General features: G+C 45.1%; 2 protein-coding genes across 2 annotated transcripts; both read left to right on the top strand.

The window, feature by feature from the left end:
• The first annotated feature begins 4,756 nt into the window (after nt 1-4,756).
• Nucleotides 4,757-8,741, top strand: LOC139213125 (schwannomin-interacting protein 1-like). Its single transcript, XM_070843754.1, has 5 exons — nt 4,757-5,273; nt 5,998-6,079; nt 6,249-6,362; nt 6,465-6,582; nt 6,745-8,741. Exons 3-5 carry the CDS (start codon nt 6,255-6,257, stop codon nt 6,837-6,839), a joined length of 321 nt encoding a protein of 106 aa, XP_070699855.1. The 5' UTR covers nt 4,757-5,273; nt 5,998-6,079; nt 6,249-6,254; the 3' UTR covers nt 6,840-8,741.
• A 3,676-nt stretch (nt 8,742-12,417) lies between these two features.
• On the top strand, nt 12,418-15,719 carry LOC139213447 (P2Y purinoceptor 3). Its single transcript, XM_070844141.1, has 2 exons — nt 12,418-12,890; nt 14,731-15,719. The coding sequence occupies exons 1-2, from the start codon at nt 12,418-12,420 to the stop codon at nt 15,644-15,646; spliced, it is 1,389 nt and encodes a 462-aa protein (XP_070700242.1). The 3' UTR covers nt 15,647-15,719.
• Nucleotides 15,720-15,897: the final 178 nt, after the last annotated feature.

Raw genomic sequence — 15,897 nt, 5'->3', positions numbered from 1 at the left:
TCCCCTCATATTTAAAAAATATTAGTAATATTACGTATTAAAATTATAATATATTATTACTGTGTGGTATTGCCATCTATTTTCTTAAATATTTATTTTTATTTACTTTTATTCTAATATATCGTTCATTTTTCTAATGTTTTTTTAATTAAGGCTTCATTTTTATTGCTATAAATCTGGTTTGTCTTTCTGTCCCTCTATATTTATTGATTAAATATTGGTTATATTAATAATCTCTCACCGTATTGATAATGTGTATAGATGATATATTGATAAATAATTGGTTATTTTACTTTATTCTATTATATTTGTATTGATTCATTATTGGTTATTAACATGTTGAGATCTTATTAATATAGAGTGCAATAGGACATATTGATTAACTATTGGTGGAGCTGTATTTGAAAACCATCACACTGGGATAAAATATAATATTTGAGCGTTAAAGATATTCTAATAATTCAGCCACACAGTTCTAAAATAAGGACTTCAGCTCTGGACCCTTAAACTGATCAATACTAGCTGGTTTATTTGGCCTCATGTCAAGCTGTGATCAATTAAATTATTTGATCTTAACATCTTAAGTTTTATTGTAAAACACTTCCTGTATAGTAAGTTCTTATTCTAATAAATCTTCCTCCACCTTGTCCCCTAAGACAGCTGATAATATATAGTATTACTAGTATTACTAGTATTACTAGTATTACTAGTATCACTAGTACCACTAACCAGTACCGGCACCGGCCGGTAGGCAGCGGGCTGCCTGCCGGAGCTCCGCCGGAGCGGAGAGGCTGAAGTGGGGCGAGCGGAAGAGGAGGAGGAGGGGGGCGGACGGAGGAAGAGGAGAAGTCCTGCCTTCCTCCACAAGCTGTGGAACTACTTTAGGCCACTTTACCAAACAGCCGTTCATGTTTTAACCAGATTAGAAACCTCCGCTCAGCTCCGCGCCGCTCAGCCCACCCAGAGGAGCCGCAGGGCCGCGGGGACGGACGGCGGCATGTCGGAGGGACCCGGAGCCGTCTGGATGTGACTGGTAGGCGGGCAGAAGCCTCCGAGGTGTCCGCTGCTGGTAAACAACCGGAGGGAGGACAGACAGGCAGACAGACAGACAGACAGACAGTTATACAGACAGACAGTTAGACAGATAGTCAGACAGTTAGACAGATAGACAGACGGACAGTTAGACAGACAGACAGACAGACAGATAGACAGACGGACAGTTAGACAGACAGACAGACAGATAGTTAGTTAGTTAGTTAGATAGATAGACAGAAAGACAGACAGACAGATAGTTAGTTAGTTAGTTAGATAGATAGACAGAAAGACAGACAGACAGATAGTTAGACAGACAGACAGACTGACTGTCTGACTATCTAACTGTCTGTCAGACAGTTATAGTAATAATTTCATAATCTGAATCTTTTGTGTTTTTGTTTTTTCTACTTTAAATGTGATTTAAAGGGTCACTCCCCTGTTTCTCCCCCTGTCCTCTGTGTCCACATCCTGGTGTGTGAGTGACGGGCAGGTAGTAGTAAAAGTGTCACCTGTCACCTGTCGACCTGGAGTCAGTGACGGAGGCTCCTTTGTTTCCCCTCAGAGCTTCTCAGTGGAGCACGACGTCATTAAAGTGTTTTTGAAGACTTCCTGTCAGCTGTGGAGGATTAACTAAAGGTTTTGAAGGTTCTTTTACTTGTCTGGTTTCAGAGACGAGGATGGAGGGAGAGAAAGAGACAGCCGAGGAGAAGGAGGAGGAGGAGGAGGAGGAGGAGAAACAGCTTCATCATCACATCGCAGCTGCGTCCTCTTTGGACTACCAGGAGCTTCCCATCATGCACTGGGAGGACCTGAGCCAGCGGATAGCCGAGTTGGAGAAACAGGAGCAGGAGAGGAGGGAAAGGTCAAAGGTCAGCCAGACTGATACCGACCAATCAGAGGACGCTTCTTTATAGACTGATACCGACCAATCAGAGGACGCTTCTTTATAGACTGATACCGACCAATCAGAGGACGCTTCTTTATACAGACTGATACCGACCAATCAGAGGACGCTTCTTTATACAGACTGATACCGACCAATCAGAGGACACTTCTTTATAGACTGATACCGACCAATCAGAGGACGCTTCTTTATAGACTGATACCGACCAATCAGAGGACGCTTCTTTATAGACTGATACCGACCAATCAGAGGACGCTTCTTTATAGACTGATACCGACCAATCAGAGGACGCTTCTTTATAGACTGATACCGACCAATCAGAGGACGCTTCTTTACAGACTGATACCGACCAATCAGAGGACGCTTCTTTATAGACTGATACCGACCAATCAGAGGACGCTTCTTTACACAGACTGATACCGACCAATCAGAGGACGCTTCTTTACAGACTGATACCGACCAATCAGAGGACGCTTCTTTATAGACTGATACCGACCAATCAGAGGACGCTTCTTTATAGACTGATACCGACCAATCAGAGGACGCTTCTTTATACAGACTGATACCGACCAATCAGAGGACGCTTCTTTACAGACTGATACCGACCAATCAGAGGACGCTTCTTTATAGACTGATACCGACCAATCAGAGGACGCTTCTTTATAGACTGATACCGACCAATCAGAGGACGCTTCTTTACAGACTGATACCGACCAATCAGAGGACGCTTCTTTACACAGACTGATACCGACCAATCAGAGGACGCTTCTTTATACAGACTGATACCGACCAATCAGAGGACACTTCTTTATAGACTGATACCGACCAATCAGAGGACGCTTCTTTATACAGACTGATACCGACCAATCAGAGGACGCTTCTTTACAGACTGATACCGACCAATCAGAGGACGCTTCTTTATAGACTGATACCGACCAATCAGAGGACGCTTCTTTACAGACTGATACCGACCAATCAGAGGACGCTTCTTTACACAGACTGATACCGACCAATCAGAGGACGCTTCTTTATAGACTGATACCGACCAATCAGAGGACGCTTCTTTATACGGACTGATACCGACCAATCAGAGGACGCTTCTTTACAGACTGATACCGACCAATCAGAGGACGCTTCTTTACACAGACTGATACCGACCAATCAGAGGACGCTTCTTTACAGACTGATACCGACCAATCAGAGGACGCTTCTTTACACAGACTGATACCGACCAATCAGAGGACGCTTCTTTACACAGACTGATACCGACCAATCAGAGGACGCTTCTTTACACAGACTGATACCGACCAATCAGAGGACGCTTGTTTACAGACTGATACCGACCAATCAGAGGACTCTTGTTTACAGACTGATACCGACCAATCAGAGGACGCTTGTTTACAGACTGATACCGACCAATCAGAGGACGCTTCTTTACAGACTGATACCGACCAATCAGAGGACGCTTCTTTACACAGACTGATACCGACCAATCAGAGGACGCTTCTTTATAGACTGATACCGACCAATCAGAGGACGCTTCTTTACAGACTGATACCGACCAATCAGAGGACGCTTCTTTACAGACTGATACCGACCAATCAGAGGACGCTTCTTTACACAGACTGATACCGACCAATCAGAGGACGCTTCTTTATACAGACTGATACCGACCAATCAGAGGACGCTTCTTTATACAGACTGATACCGACCAATCAGAGGACGCTTCTTTATACAGACTGATACCGACCAATCAGAGGACGCTTCTTTACAGACTGATACCGACCAATCAGAGGACGCTTCTTTACAGACTGATACCGACCAATCAGAGGACGCTTCTTTACAGACTGATACCGACCAATCAGAGGACGCTTCTTTACAGACTGATACCGACCAATCAGAGGACGCTTCTTTATAGACTGATACAGACCAATCAGAGGACGCTTCTTTATACAGACTGATACCGACCAATCAGAGGACGCTTCTTTACAGACTGATACCGACCAATCAGAGGACGCTTCTTTACACAGACTGATACCGACCAATCAGAGGACGCTTCTTTATACAGACTGATACCGACCAATCAGAGGACGCTTCTTTATACAGACTGATACCGACCAATCAGAGGACGCTTCTTTATAGACTGATACCGACCAATCAGAGGACGCTTCTTTACACAGACTGATACCGACCAATCAGAGGACGCTTCTTTATACAGACTGATACCGACCAATCAGAGGACGCTTCTTTATACAGACTGATACCGACCAATCAGAGGACGCTTCTTTACAGACTGATACCGACCAATCAGAGGACGCTTCTTTACACAGACTGATACAGACCAATCAGAGGACGCTTCTTTATACAGACTGATACCGACCAATCAGAGGACGCTTCTTTATACAGACTGATACAGACCAATCAGAGGACGCTTCTTTATACAGACTGATACAGACCAATCAGAGGACGCTTCTTTATACAGACTGATACCGACCAATCAGAGGACGCTTCTTTACACAGACTGATACCGACCAATCAGAGGACGCTTCTTTATACAGACTGATACAGACCAATCAGAGGACGCTTCTTTATACAGACTGATACCGACCAATCAGAGGACGCTTCTTTACACAGACTGATACCGACCAATCAGAGGACGCTTCTTTATACAGACTGATACCGACCAATCAGAGGACGCTTCTTTATACAGACTGATACCGACCAATCAGAGGACATTGTTAATGTAACGCACAGTTGCTGCCTGCCGTGAGCCTTTTAAATCGTTTTTATTGATTCTCTAAGGCACTGCTGGTGTGGACGGGATGTTTTTGGTGAACGCTCGGTGGAGGACGTGGCTTTAACCGGCCTGGAGTTCCTCCTGGTCACCAACGACGTCACAGGACACGTTCAGGGACCTTTGATGCTAAACTCTGACAGGCTGAAATCTCCAAAATGCTCCTTTAAGTTTCAGATCCAGCGTGTTCAGACAAACATTTCAGATTCTGATCTTCTTTTAAAGCAGAAGCCGTCGGCCGGCCCGCTTCTTCTTTCTGTCTCGGTCTGATTACATTCCTGAGGGGATGAGAACACGTTTGTTGTGGCTGTAAATCCACCAGATCCCGGCTGTGAGAGAATCACTCATCAGCTTCCTCTGATCACTCTGGATGTGAAGCTGCAGACTTGAGGCAGATCGGCTTCATGTCACGCTGTCTCTGTCCCTGCAGGGGGGGTCGGGGGTGAGGACGGAGGACGGCGAAGGGGGAGCGTGGAGGGACGTCTGGGAGGAAGAGGAGGAAGACTTCAGGAGGTGTCGAGTCGCTGTCGTCGCGTCACGGTAACATCACAGAGCGACGGCTGAAGTCACGCTAATAATCTGTTTCTGTGTTAATGCAGCAGGAAGAGATGATAATCTATAATCTGATTGATCTGATTGATCTGATCTGATTAATCTGTCCATTGGTTTGGTGTTACGTACTAATTGATTGTCCAAACTCCTGATATTCATCGTTATAACACAAGATCCTGTTAGAAACACATTTAAAGCAGCAGAAGAAGAAGAAACGCGGCCTGTTTGATCCTGTTAGAAACACATTTAAAGCAGCAGAAGAAGAAGAAACGCGTCCTGTTTGATCCTGTTAGAAACACATTTAAAGCAGCAGAAGAAGAAGAAACGCGGCCTGTTTGATCCTGTTAGAAACACATTTAAAGCAGCAGAAGAAGAAGAAACGCGGCCTGTTTGATCCCGTTAGAAACACATTTAAAGCAGCAGAAGAAGAAACGCGGCCTGTTTGATCCTGTTAGAAGCTCCAACATCAGTTTAAGGACCAAACCAGCTAAATCTGAGCAGAAACACTGATCAGCAGCAGAAGTAAAGCTCCTGGTGGAGGTGAAGCTGCTCAGAGGACAGAACAGAACTGGACCAGAGCCTGAACGCCACGTTTACGAGCCCGGTTGGATTTCAGCATCAGAATAAACAGAACAGAAGGAGGTCAAAGCTCCAGTAAACACCAACTGTGGTGGATTTAAACACGTCCACTCTGTTTGTTGTCTGTTTGCAGACTCCAAAACCACAGAAACCTGCAGCTGTGCTTCATCAACGACAGCGACAGCGAGGACGAGGAGGAGGGAACCAACAGAAAGGTCATTTCCTGTCAGTGCAGATGATAACGACTGCAGCGTCAGCCATGTTGGAGCAGCAGTAAACATGAAGTCTGCTCAGTGATTGGCTGCTGCTGCTTGTCTGTTTCACAGAACTGGGCAGTAAAACTCCTGAGATAACCTCTGACCTCTGACCTCACATCTCCCTCAGGTTTCCATGGGAACAGGGGGGAACGGTTGCCATGCCGCTGGGCTGAAACAGGAAGTGGTGAACTCTCTGAGGGCGCTGAGAGACAAACTGCTGGCAGAGCAGAAGGAGAAGGAGGTAAGAGGGAGGACAGGTGAGACAACCACAGCAAGGAGCAAGGTTACTGATGGTGTGTGTGTGTGTGTGTGTGTGTGTGTGTGTGTGTGTGTGTGTGTGCAGCATCTGGCCGGCAGCAGCTGTGTTGCCAAGCGGAAACATCTGGAGCGTTGGGAGCTGCAGGAGCGTTCAGTGCAGCAGCTCAGCAGCCTGAGAGCATCACTGCAACAGGAAGTACACGGTAACCACACACACACACACACACACACACATTTGTTTTTGGTCAAATGTGGAGAAAAAAAGGGCAGTCAGTCAGTCAGTCAGTCAGTCAGTCAGTCAGTCAGTCAGTCAGTCAGTCAGTCAGTCTTTCTCTGTCTAATCTCTCCCTCGTTGGTTCCTGCAGCGCTGAGCTCCGAGCTGGTGACACACCTGTTGGTACGAGACCAGCTGAGGACGAAGCAGGACGCCATGCTGCTGGATGTCCAGGACCTGACCTGAGACCAGGACCTGGCCTGAGACCAGGACCTGACCTGAGACCAGGGCCTGACCTGAGACCAGGACCACAGACTGGACCGTCCACACAAACCAGTTTCCTCTGGGACCAGTTTGAGCCGCTCGTCCGCACTAATTCACAGAAAACTGACCGACCGCCACATTCAGGCCGACAGAGGGAAAGACGACTGCATGGCCACGATAGAACAGAGTGTCGGGAGGAGAGTCCAGAGAGAGTCGGTACAGGAGGTTTCACCGAGGGATCGGGGAGACAAACCAGGCAGGACCTCTTCCCAGCGGCTCCAGAGTCGGACTGAGGAACAGAATCTCTTCATGTAGCGTCGGTGCGTCGGTTTACCCAGAAACCCTGCGGTTGGGCTCCTGCGTCACCCTGTCGGGGTTCGGTTTGCAGCAACAACACTTATTTCACGGCTTCGTGCTAAAGAAACCAATATACGACGAAATACTGATGTACTCATGATTTTATTACTTCTACTATCAGAGCTGCTATCACAGGAGCGAGCTGCTCTCTGTTTGAAGACGAACCCGACGGGGTGACTGACGTCCTGCCGAGCGGCTCGCTGTGCGTTTCCCTGCTTGTTGCACAGCTTCCTGCTAAAATACCGACTTAAAAAACGACTTTAGTGATTTAAAAATGGTTTTATTGCTGCCACAATCAGACTCAGTGAAGCTGTCGGTTATTAAAGCTGCTGGAGCCTCTGACTGCTGCTTTTGTCTCTTCGCACTCGTTTCAAGTGGATTTGCGTCGTCGTCTCATGTTTTCGTGCAGCAAAGGGACGAACCCGACTCTCAGCAGCTCCACTTAGTGTCAAATCTGATAAGACTCAATTCATAAATATTAATATTTTCTCCAAACTAACCGTAATGGTTTCTTATTTAATCCTAAATATTTAAGAGCTTTCAGATGCACTCAAGAAATCTATATCATCATCAATAATCAAGCTTTAGAGCAGAAAACAGTCCGGATCTTCTCTCCGAACACTGATGAAGTCTTGTGTCTCAGGCAGGACGACCAGCAGCAGCGTCACAGCAGCTTCACACATAAACACGTCCATGTAGTGTTTAGATTTGGCTTCTCTGACTGGTCTGAATCCATAACTTAATATGCAAATGAGGGATTCTAATTTATCTTATTTAAGTTTTACTGTGTTTATTAATTTTTTGCCCGTTATTATAACAACAAAGGGAACAGCAGCTCAGCTTAACTGATGTTTTCATGATGTCACAGGGGGATTTCACCAAATAGCTTTGTGCTGTAGCCGCTAGAGTCCTGACGTTTAAACATTAGAGGTACGGGAGCGTCCAGCCGTCCAGCTTCAGTCTGTCTGCTGCCTTTTAAAACACCTTCATGTAGTTTAAAGTTGTGAAATGTTATTTTACTCTCTGACTGACGCTGAACACTTCAGGTACACGTGACTGTTTACTCTGAGACATACAAGGGAATAACACTTATTGTAACCCGGCGGCTGAACAGGAAATATTGCTGCCTTTGTGCTAATTTGATGTTTTTCTAACGTCCCAAAAATGTTTGTTTTTTTTAAAGATGTGAAGTTTTATTCTGACTGCTTTGGATTAGATGATTTAAAATGTGCCACTAGCCTCCAGAGCCCTCCAGTGCCTTCCACAGAAACTATATTTTGATAAAGATTATTTCTACATTGATCTGAATGTGTCAGTGTAACAGGTCTTTTTTATTCACATGTATATTTAAAGTCACGCTGAAACGGCATTTTAAAAGCTTATTGTGGTCAGCAGGTCGTTTTTCATTTCATTGTGACTTTAAGAGTATTTAGAGATGTATTTTCAAATGTAAATAAAATTAACTACAAATGTTTTTGCAATCGTTGACATTAATTCTGAAATATATTTTGATGTTATGCAAAGTTATATTTTGGCGTCCACTTTATTGTGTCAGGTGTGAGGATCCTTCACAGTGGAAGTAAAAGTATTATCAGCAGAATGTACTTGAAGTTATGAAAAGTAAAAGTAGTCGTAATTAAATCTCATGTTTTTGGATAATAACCACTGCTGCACTAATATTACATTTTACTGCTGTAGATAATAAAGTTTGAGCTACGTGGTGCCTCTGGCCTGCCGTGCACGCTAACTTCCTGTCAGCCATCCGCTAACTTCCTGTTAGCCCTCCGCTAATCTTTCTTTAGTGACCACTTAAATCTAAAATCTCCACAAGATGTGAAACCTTCTGTGTTTATGACTTTAGCATAATACAAACATTAAAAGTGACAAGTTGGGCGACTGCGCTAGCTAGCTCGCTGGCTAAGTTAGCTAATTTCAGCCATTTTCTACAGATACAGGTGGTTACGGCTTTTAGTTTTTCACTAGCTTTTACTTTTATTCACATTTTTAAAATTTTAATTCAGTTTTTCTTCTGTTTGAGAATGTTTGCTTTGTGTTTTTATTAGATTCAGTATTACAGCTTTGTATAATATGGTAATTGCTAATTAAGACGTTCGTTCTTGATCATATATTTGTTGTTTTTCTAGCTTTTATTTCTTGTCCAGTTTACTAAAATGCTTTTTCACACCTAGTTTTACTTTTTAGTTTAATTTAATTATCTAAAATAAGATCAGTTCGGACAGGAGCTAACATGTTAGCTAACGTAGCTAACAAATCAGATTTTCGTGACAAAATTTGAGACGTAAGTTAGGCGTCGATTTGGAAGCTAAGTTGGTTGAATTCTGTGTTACAGTTTAAATAAAGAGGCTCTTTAAATAAATGTCCATGACGTGATGCCCTCGCTGTATTTATTCATTCCTCTGCTGTTAGCGTTGCCGTGTTTGATCACGCTAACTCACCGTCACATGTTCAAACACACCAGCTTTGTTTCCCCGCGTGGCCCTTTGACAGACTCAGTATTTACCGGAGCGTGTCGGTGATGGAGGGAACAGAACAGGAGGGACGGAGGAAGAGGAGGAGCTGATGCTGTTCACTGTGTCACTCACTCTGCTTTCTAATTCCAGCCTCAGATAAGGAGAGGCCGAGCGAGGAAGAGGAGGAGACGTCTGGAGGAGGTGAGTGATTTACCTCCTTTCTGAAAGCAGCTTTATCAGCCAGGTCTGAAGCGTCTCATTGGTTTGAAGCCTGAACATGTGACAGCGTGTGAAGAACAGACATGTTATCATTGATCCAAACCTGAATGAAGCACAGCTGATATATTGATTCAGATTTCCTAATGCAGCTCAGTCACAAACTTCAAATGTGTGCAGAGAACATTTAGTATTTAGTCAAATTTAACATTAAGCTTAACGTTTATTTAGCAGGAAAATACATCATAATTAGCATCCTAATTAGCAACGATACATCAATGCAAAAGTAAATAAATTGAAATCAATTAAATGGTTAATTGGACAAACGTTGAGCAGCAGTGAGATTTAAATCTGAAAGAACTTGAAGAGCAAAGCTTTTAAGTCTTTATTGTGTTTTCTTAATGATTGAATCGTCAGTTTGCACGAAGAGCAGAGTCCTGCTAAAAGCCAGCAGCCCCGAGCCTCCTCCTCCTCTGCAGTCCCTGTATTGGGTTTCATTCCTGCAGTTCTGACTGAATGAACGCTGATCAATTATTTACAGAGAAGCTGAAGGTCAGGAGAGAAACCCAGAGAGACCCTTCGGCCCCGAAACAGACACTTCTGAGCCACAAGACGAGAGGAGGAGGACGAGGAGCTCCTGGAGCTACAGTCACACTCCCTCCGGTCCAGATTGGACCTGATGTTCTGAGGGGGAAATACTGACACCTGATTGGCCGGAGAGAGGGTCTGTTTTAATCCAGACTGAGCGTTTACAGGTCAGTTGGTCAAACTGCTCAGATTTCCAGCGTTTGGTACAAATGAAATCAACCAAAACGGCACAAGTGTCGTCTTTTATGTGTGAAAATAAAAGTGCTGACATGACCGAAGGCTCAGTCACTGCATCTACAGAACATTAACAACTACAGTTATGATGTGAAAGTATTGTTTTAAGCAGAGATGCTGAATATTCTCTGTTTTACAACTCTGATTTGCTGCTTTTCTCCAATATGACAGCAGACTGAACATCGAATCGACCGCAGATTCGACAAAATGAGGGAATTATGGGAAATTGCACTTAGTTTTACTGATCACATTTGCAAAATCCCATTTTTTCAAAAATCTTATGTGTGAGTGCAGGTGGACTTCAGATTAATACTGTGTGGATTACAGGAAACATGCACACAAATAAAATTGTTCTTTGCACGATAAAAAAAATATTTCTCTAAAAAACATAAAATCAGTGTGCAAAAAAAGAAAATCTTTTCTGTTGTCAAAATGTCCAACAGAATATAAGGCAACAGGTCGATCTCTTTGTTTCTATCAATCAATCAGACATTATCTCCATAAAGAGCAGCTCAGTTCAAACTCTTTAATTAAGAATAATTCAAGAATCCTCACATGAGCAACTATTTTTCTTTTATTTCACTCAAATGGACAAAAAATGTATTAGAGCTGCAACTATCGATCATTTTCATAATTAACCTGCCAATTAGTTTTTTGATTAGTTTGCTTTGGTGTCCCAGAGCCCCAAATGTCTTCATTTGTTCGCTCAACAATCCAAAACCCAAAGATATTTATTTTTACGATGATATAAAATACAAAAAAACAGCAAATCTCCACTTTTAAAATAGTTGCTGATTAATTTTCTGTTGATCAGATAACGAATTTATCAACTAATCGTTTCAGATGTAAAATCTAATCTAATCTAAGTCTAAAATGAAAACAGAAATGACAATAAAACTATAACATACAGAACAAACTAAGAGTCCACAGTCAGCTAGCAGCTCTGAGATGAGCTAAATGCTAATGCTAGCACGCTAACGTGCTAACATCCTCATGTTCAGCGGGAATTTTTCTGTTTTTTTTGTTTCTGTTTGAGTTAATGGGTTAAATAATGTTTTTTTTATTATATTTATTTGTGTCTTTACTTTACTTTATCCTGTGTGATTCTGTCGGACCAGTTTAATAAACATACGGAGTCAGAACATCAACACAAACTGCACCAGTCCACATTATTTGACTTTTGACACCAAACGCTTCGGCGGCTGGAACAGCAGCACAGGAAGGCTGCATGGATGGACCGAGGTTTTCCGGAAAGCTTCGTTAACGATTAATCGACAGCTAATTGAGCGAAACATAGTCTTCATCAGCAAAACGCCGGCGGTGCACTCTGAGCGAGCTTTTCCAAACTAATGACGGTGTGTTTTCTCTCCTCTCCGTCACAGAAACTCCCTCTACACACCAGGAACATGGATCAGATAGATAGACAGATAGATAGATAGATAGATAGATAGATAGATAGATAGATAGATAGATCAATAGGTAAGTAGATAGATAGATAGATAGATAGATAAATAGATCAATAGGTAAGTAGATAGATAGATAGATAGATAGATAGATAGATAGATAGATAGATAGATCGGTCAGAAGAAGGACAAATGAAAGAAACCTCAGTTAGTGAGAAGACTTGAGTCTGGTGCAGAGATGACGAGAGAGGAACCTGAACCGATGCAGCTCAGACAGAAATAGCCTCCATCATGGGACTGAGCCAAACCTCCAGCGTCTCCTCAGACGTTGTCGTGTTGGCATCACCGGCGGCGAGCAACCATCCCAACGCCTCTGGCACCTCGCCCACCTCGTCCCTCCCTCCGTCCTCCTGCAGCATCGACGAATCCTACAAGTATGTCTTCCTGCCCGTCTGCTACTCGCTGACCTTCCTCTTCAGCCTCACCCTCAACTCGGTGGTGCTGCTGCGCTCCTGTCGCCACCACAGCGGCGGCTGCTGTGGCGGCGGCGGCGCTGGGCGACGTTGGAACACCTCGCTGATCTACATGGTGAACCTGGCCACCACAGACCTGATGTACGGTCTGTCGCTGCCCTTCCTGGTGGCGAGCTACGTGCTGAGGGACCGATGGGTGTTTGGAGACTTCATGTGCCGCCTCGTCCGCTTCCTCTTCTACTTCAACCTCTACTGCTCCATCTTCTTCCTCACCTGCATCTCTGTGCACAGGTACGACATCCAGAAACACGCTCGGAAACAACGTTACCACAGGTGCTCCTAGCCCATTATTCTATATAAAGAAGTGTCCTGTCCTCTGATTGGTCGGTTGATCAGTCGCTAGTTTACAGTCTTCTTCAGCACAGCAGGATGTTCATTTAGGAAATAAAGCTACCTGCTCACTGACCAATCAGAGGAGGTCTTTGTGGAACGAACATCTGGCTCCAAAAAAACAAGATGGCGGCGTCCATAAAGCCAAACTGAAGGCTTCAAATGGGCGTCCACAAACCAACAGGCAACGTCCACTTCTTATCAACAGTCTGTGATTATTCTGATGTAGATATTTATCCATTTAGGTTGGTTTACCGTCTGTTCGCTGACTGCCCGTTGCCACACAAAGCTTTCCAGAATAGAGGCAATAGAAAATGTGAATTAATTTTCGTTCACTCTTGGAAGCCCCCAAGAGAATATAGTGGACATGGGTGGGAATACTTTTGCATTATGTTGGAAAATATTTTCATTTAGGTCAGTCGTCCCATATTGAAGGTGTCCTGGATTTCTGTACACTCTATGAGAAGATCACTGCTCATATATATTTTCCTGGAAACATTAATTTTTGACGGCCCCTACGAGCGCTATTTGAACTGTGACTTGCTTACAGGACGCTACCAAGGCTAACGTAGCATGCTAGGTGATTCTCCTGACCTTTGAGCCAATCAGACGCTGGTGAAATGTTTGTCTGACCTCAGTGAGCTGCCGACCCGGCTGCAGGACCGTTTCCTCACCCAATCAAGCAGGCCTACAATGGGTATGGAAGCTCAGCAGTGACAAAACATGCAGTGTGAAGGTCAAGATTCAGGCCGCTGGGTGAAGTAACATCAGGCTGCTTCTCAGTTTGCTCCTCCAGCTTTTTCAATCTAAAAAACTTGAACCTAAAAAGCCTCGAAGCACCTTTTAAAAGTGGTACCACCGCATGAGAAGTCAATGGAAACACACGAGTGGGTGAAAGACGTAGGTATGCTGGATGAACAGGAGACACCTGAGGAAGACATGATGGATGTTACTGAAGACAATGTTGTATCTCAGTATGGTAAAAGCTGGGAAACCATTCAAAGCAGTAAGAGACTGAAGCCGTAGAAATCAAAGTGCTGAACTCTTGCTCCTTACGTGTTGCCCTGAGAGCGAGCGTCCAACGGTCGCATCAAATCGTGTAACATGGGACGCGCAAACTCCGTCAAATCTGCTCTTCTGTTGTTGTCACCATGGAAACAAACCCCATAGCAATCAGCTGATCAGTCTGGAGGCGTCACCGCTCCAGTCCTGACTCTCTGCCCACGTTTGTCCTCTTTAAAGTGAAATCAGACGTTTTCTGTTGTGATATTCAGACGTTTGTTCTGTGAAGTCGATCCGGCCGACGGCAGCAGGTTGTTGTTCTGGATATCAGCTCTCCGTGACCTCCTGCAGCCACATCAGCAGCTTATTCAGGTTTCTGTGGGGAAGCTGCTCCTCTACTAAGAAGCTTTAAAGCCACAGAAACAGAAACCAGGCGACTAAAGTTCAGCTCAAAACAGCGTCCAGCCAGTTAGGACGGTCCAACAGGAAACAAGGCAAATGACCTGATTTCGTCATTGACGCTCGCTCTTGTTTCTCGTTTCTCACCGTTAGGACACAATTTGCTCATGAGTGGACAAAGATGTGAGATGCGATACAGGATGTAGGTGATCACGGTCATATTTCTTTGTGGGTGGTTTTATGTCCACCTGAGGTAAAAGAAAGTATACATATACATTTCAACTTTAAGTATGAGAGTAAAGCGATGGACCCAAACTCACCCTGAGCTTTCTGTCCATAGGTACCTGGGCATCTGCCACCCGATGAGGACCATCACTCTGGAGAGCAAGCGGGTGGTGAAGGGCACCTGTGCGCTGGTGTGGGTTGTGGTCTTCATCCTCACCTGCCCCATCTTCAGGTTCGCCCAGACGGGATACCTCCACAGACCAGGCGGCGGGGCAGTCGGGCCTGGAGGGGTGAGGGAAGGCGGGAACAGCACTGAATCTCAGCTGGAGGACAAGGAGGGATACATGAACTGCTGGGACGACGCCATCGACAAGGAGTTTGCTGACTACGTCCCGTACGGCATCGTCCTCCACCTGCTGGGCTTCTTTGTGCCGTTCGTCATCATCGCCTGGTGCTACTCTCAGGTGGTCAGGACGATATTTCAGACCCTGCGCTCCCCGCCTAGTTCAGTAGAGGGCGGGGAGGACGGTCCAGTAGGAGACAGGGTGACAGACGGAGTCAGGGAGCGGGAGAGGACCTCGGTCTCCATCTCCGGATCTCAGTACTCGCACTACATCCGGCGGAGACGGAAATCCATTAAAACCATCCTCACCATCACGCTGCTGTTCGCGCTCTGCTTCTTGCCCTTCCACGTGACCCGGACGCTGTTCCTGCTCCTCCGGCGGGGGCAGCTCGTCGGCTGCAACGCCATGAAGACCGTCTCCATCTGCTACAAGGTTACACGGCCGCTGGCATCCTGCAACGCCTGGCTCAACGCCCTCCTCTACTTCCTGACGGGGGACAAGGGCGCCCCCTGCTGCTGGCCAGCAGAACACACCGTCCGCAGAGACCGCCGGAGCGGCTCCCTCTGGTGGCCGCTGAAGATCCTGAAAAAAGAGGGGGTGGGAGAGGACGACCAGGAGGCTGTCGAGAAGGTCAAGAGGGTGGTGCACATGGAAAACGAGTCCAAGTCTTCACGGGTCGTCTTCTAGAAGGTTTCAGCGCTGGTTTCTTTATGAAAGACTTAAAAACAGTGCGTGATGCACCAGGAAGTCATCCAGCAGCTCTGTGGTGCTGGTGTTCGGTGTTTCGATGTTGGTGTAGAACTTTGATAGCGACGTTTCCATCCAAATTCGGCAAAAGAAAATGCTAATTAATGCAAATTTCCTTCCACTATTGTTCTGACATTAGGAGTTGGGTGCTCCAGTCGGAGTTTCCAAACTTGCCTGGTTTAGTTCGGTCA

This window comes from Pempheris klunzingeri, chromosome 14 (assembly GCF_042242105.1).
Source record: "Pempheris klunzingeri isolate RE-2024b chromosome 14, fPemKlu1.hap1, whole genome shotgun sequence".
Taxonomy (NCBI): domain Eukaryota; kingdom Metazoa; phylum Chordata; class Actinopteri; order Acropomatiformes; family Pempheridae; genus Pempheris; species Pempheris klunzingeri.
This window is presented reverse-complemented; position numbering and strand designations above follow the sequence as displayed.

Bases quoted from the DNA above. Each gene is read 5' to 3' on its own strand.
- LOC139213125 (XM_070843754.1), top strand. From the start codon at position 6,255: ATGGGAACAGGGGGGAACGGTTGCCATGCCGCTGGGCTGAAACAGGAA. The intron at 6,363-6,464 runs GTAAGAGGGAGG...GTGTGTGTGCAG, and splicing joins CAGAGCAGAAGGAGAAGGAG to CATCTGGCCGGCAGCAGCTG. The intron at 6,583-6,744 runs GTAACCACACAC...TGGTTCCTGCAG, and splicing joins ACTGCAACAGGAAGTACACG to CGCTGAGCTCCGAGCTGGTG.
- LOC139213447 (XM_070844141.1), top strand. From the start codon at position 12,418: ATGGGACTGAGCCAAACCTCCAGCGTCTCCTCAGACGTTGTCGTGTTG. The intron at 12,891-14,730 runs GTACGACATCCA...TTCTGTCCATAG, and splicing joins ACCTGCATCTCTGTGCACAG to GTACCTGGGCATCTGCCACC.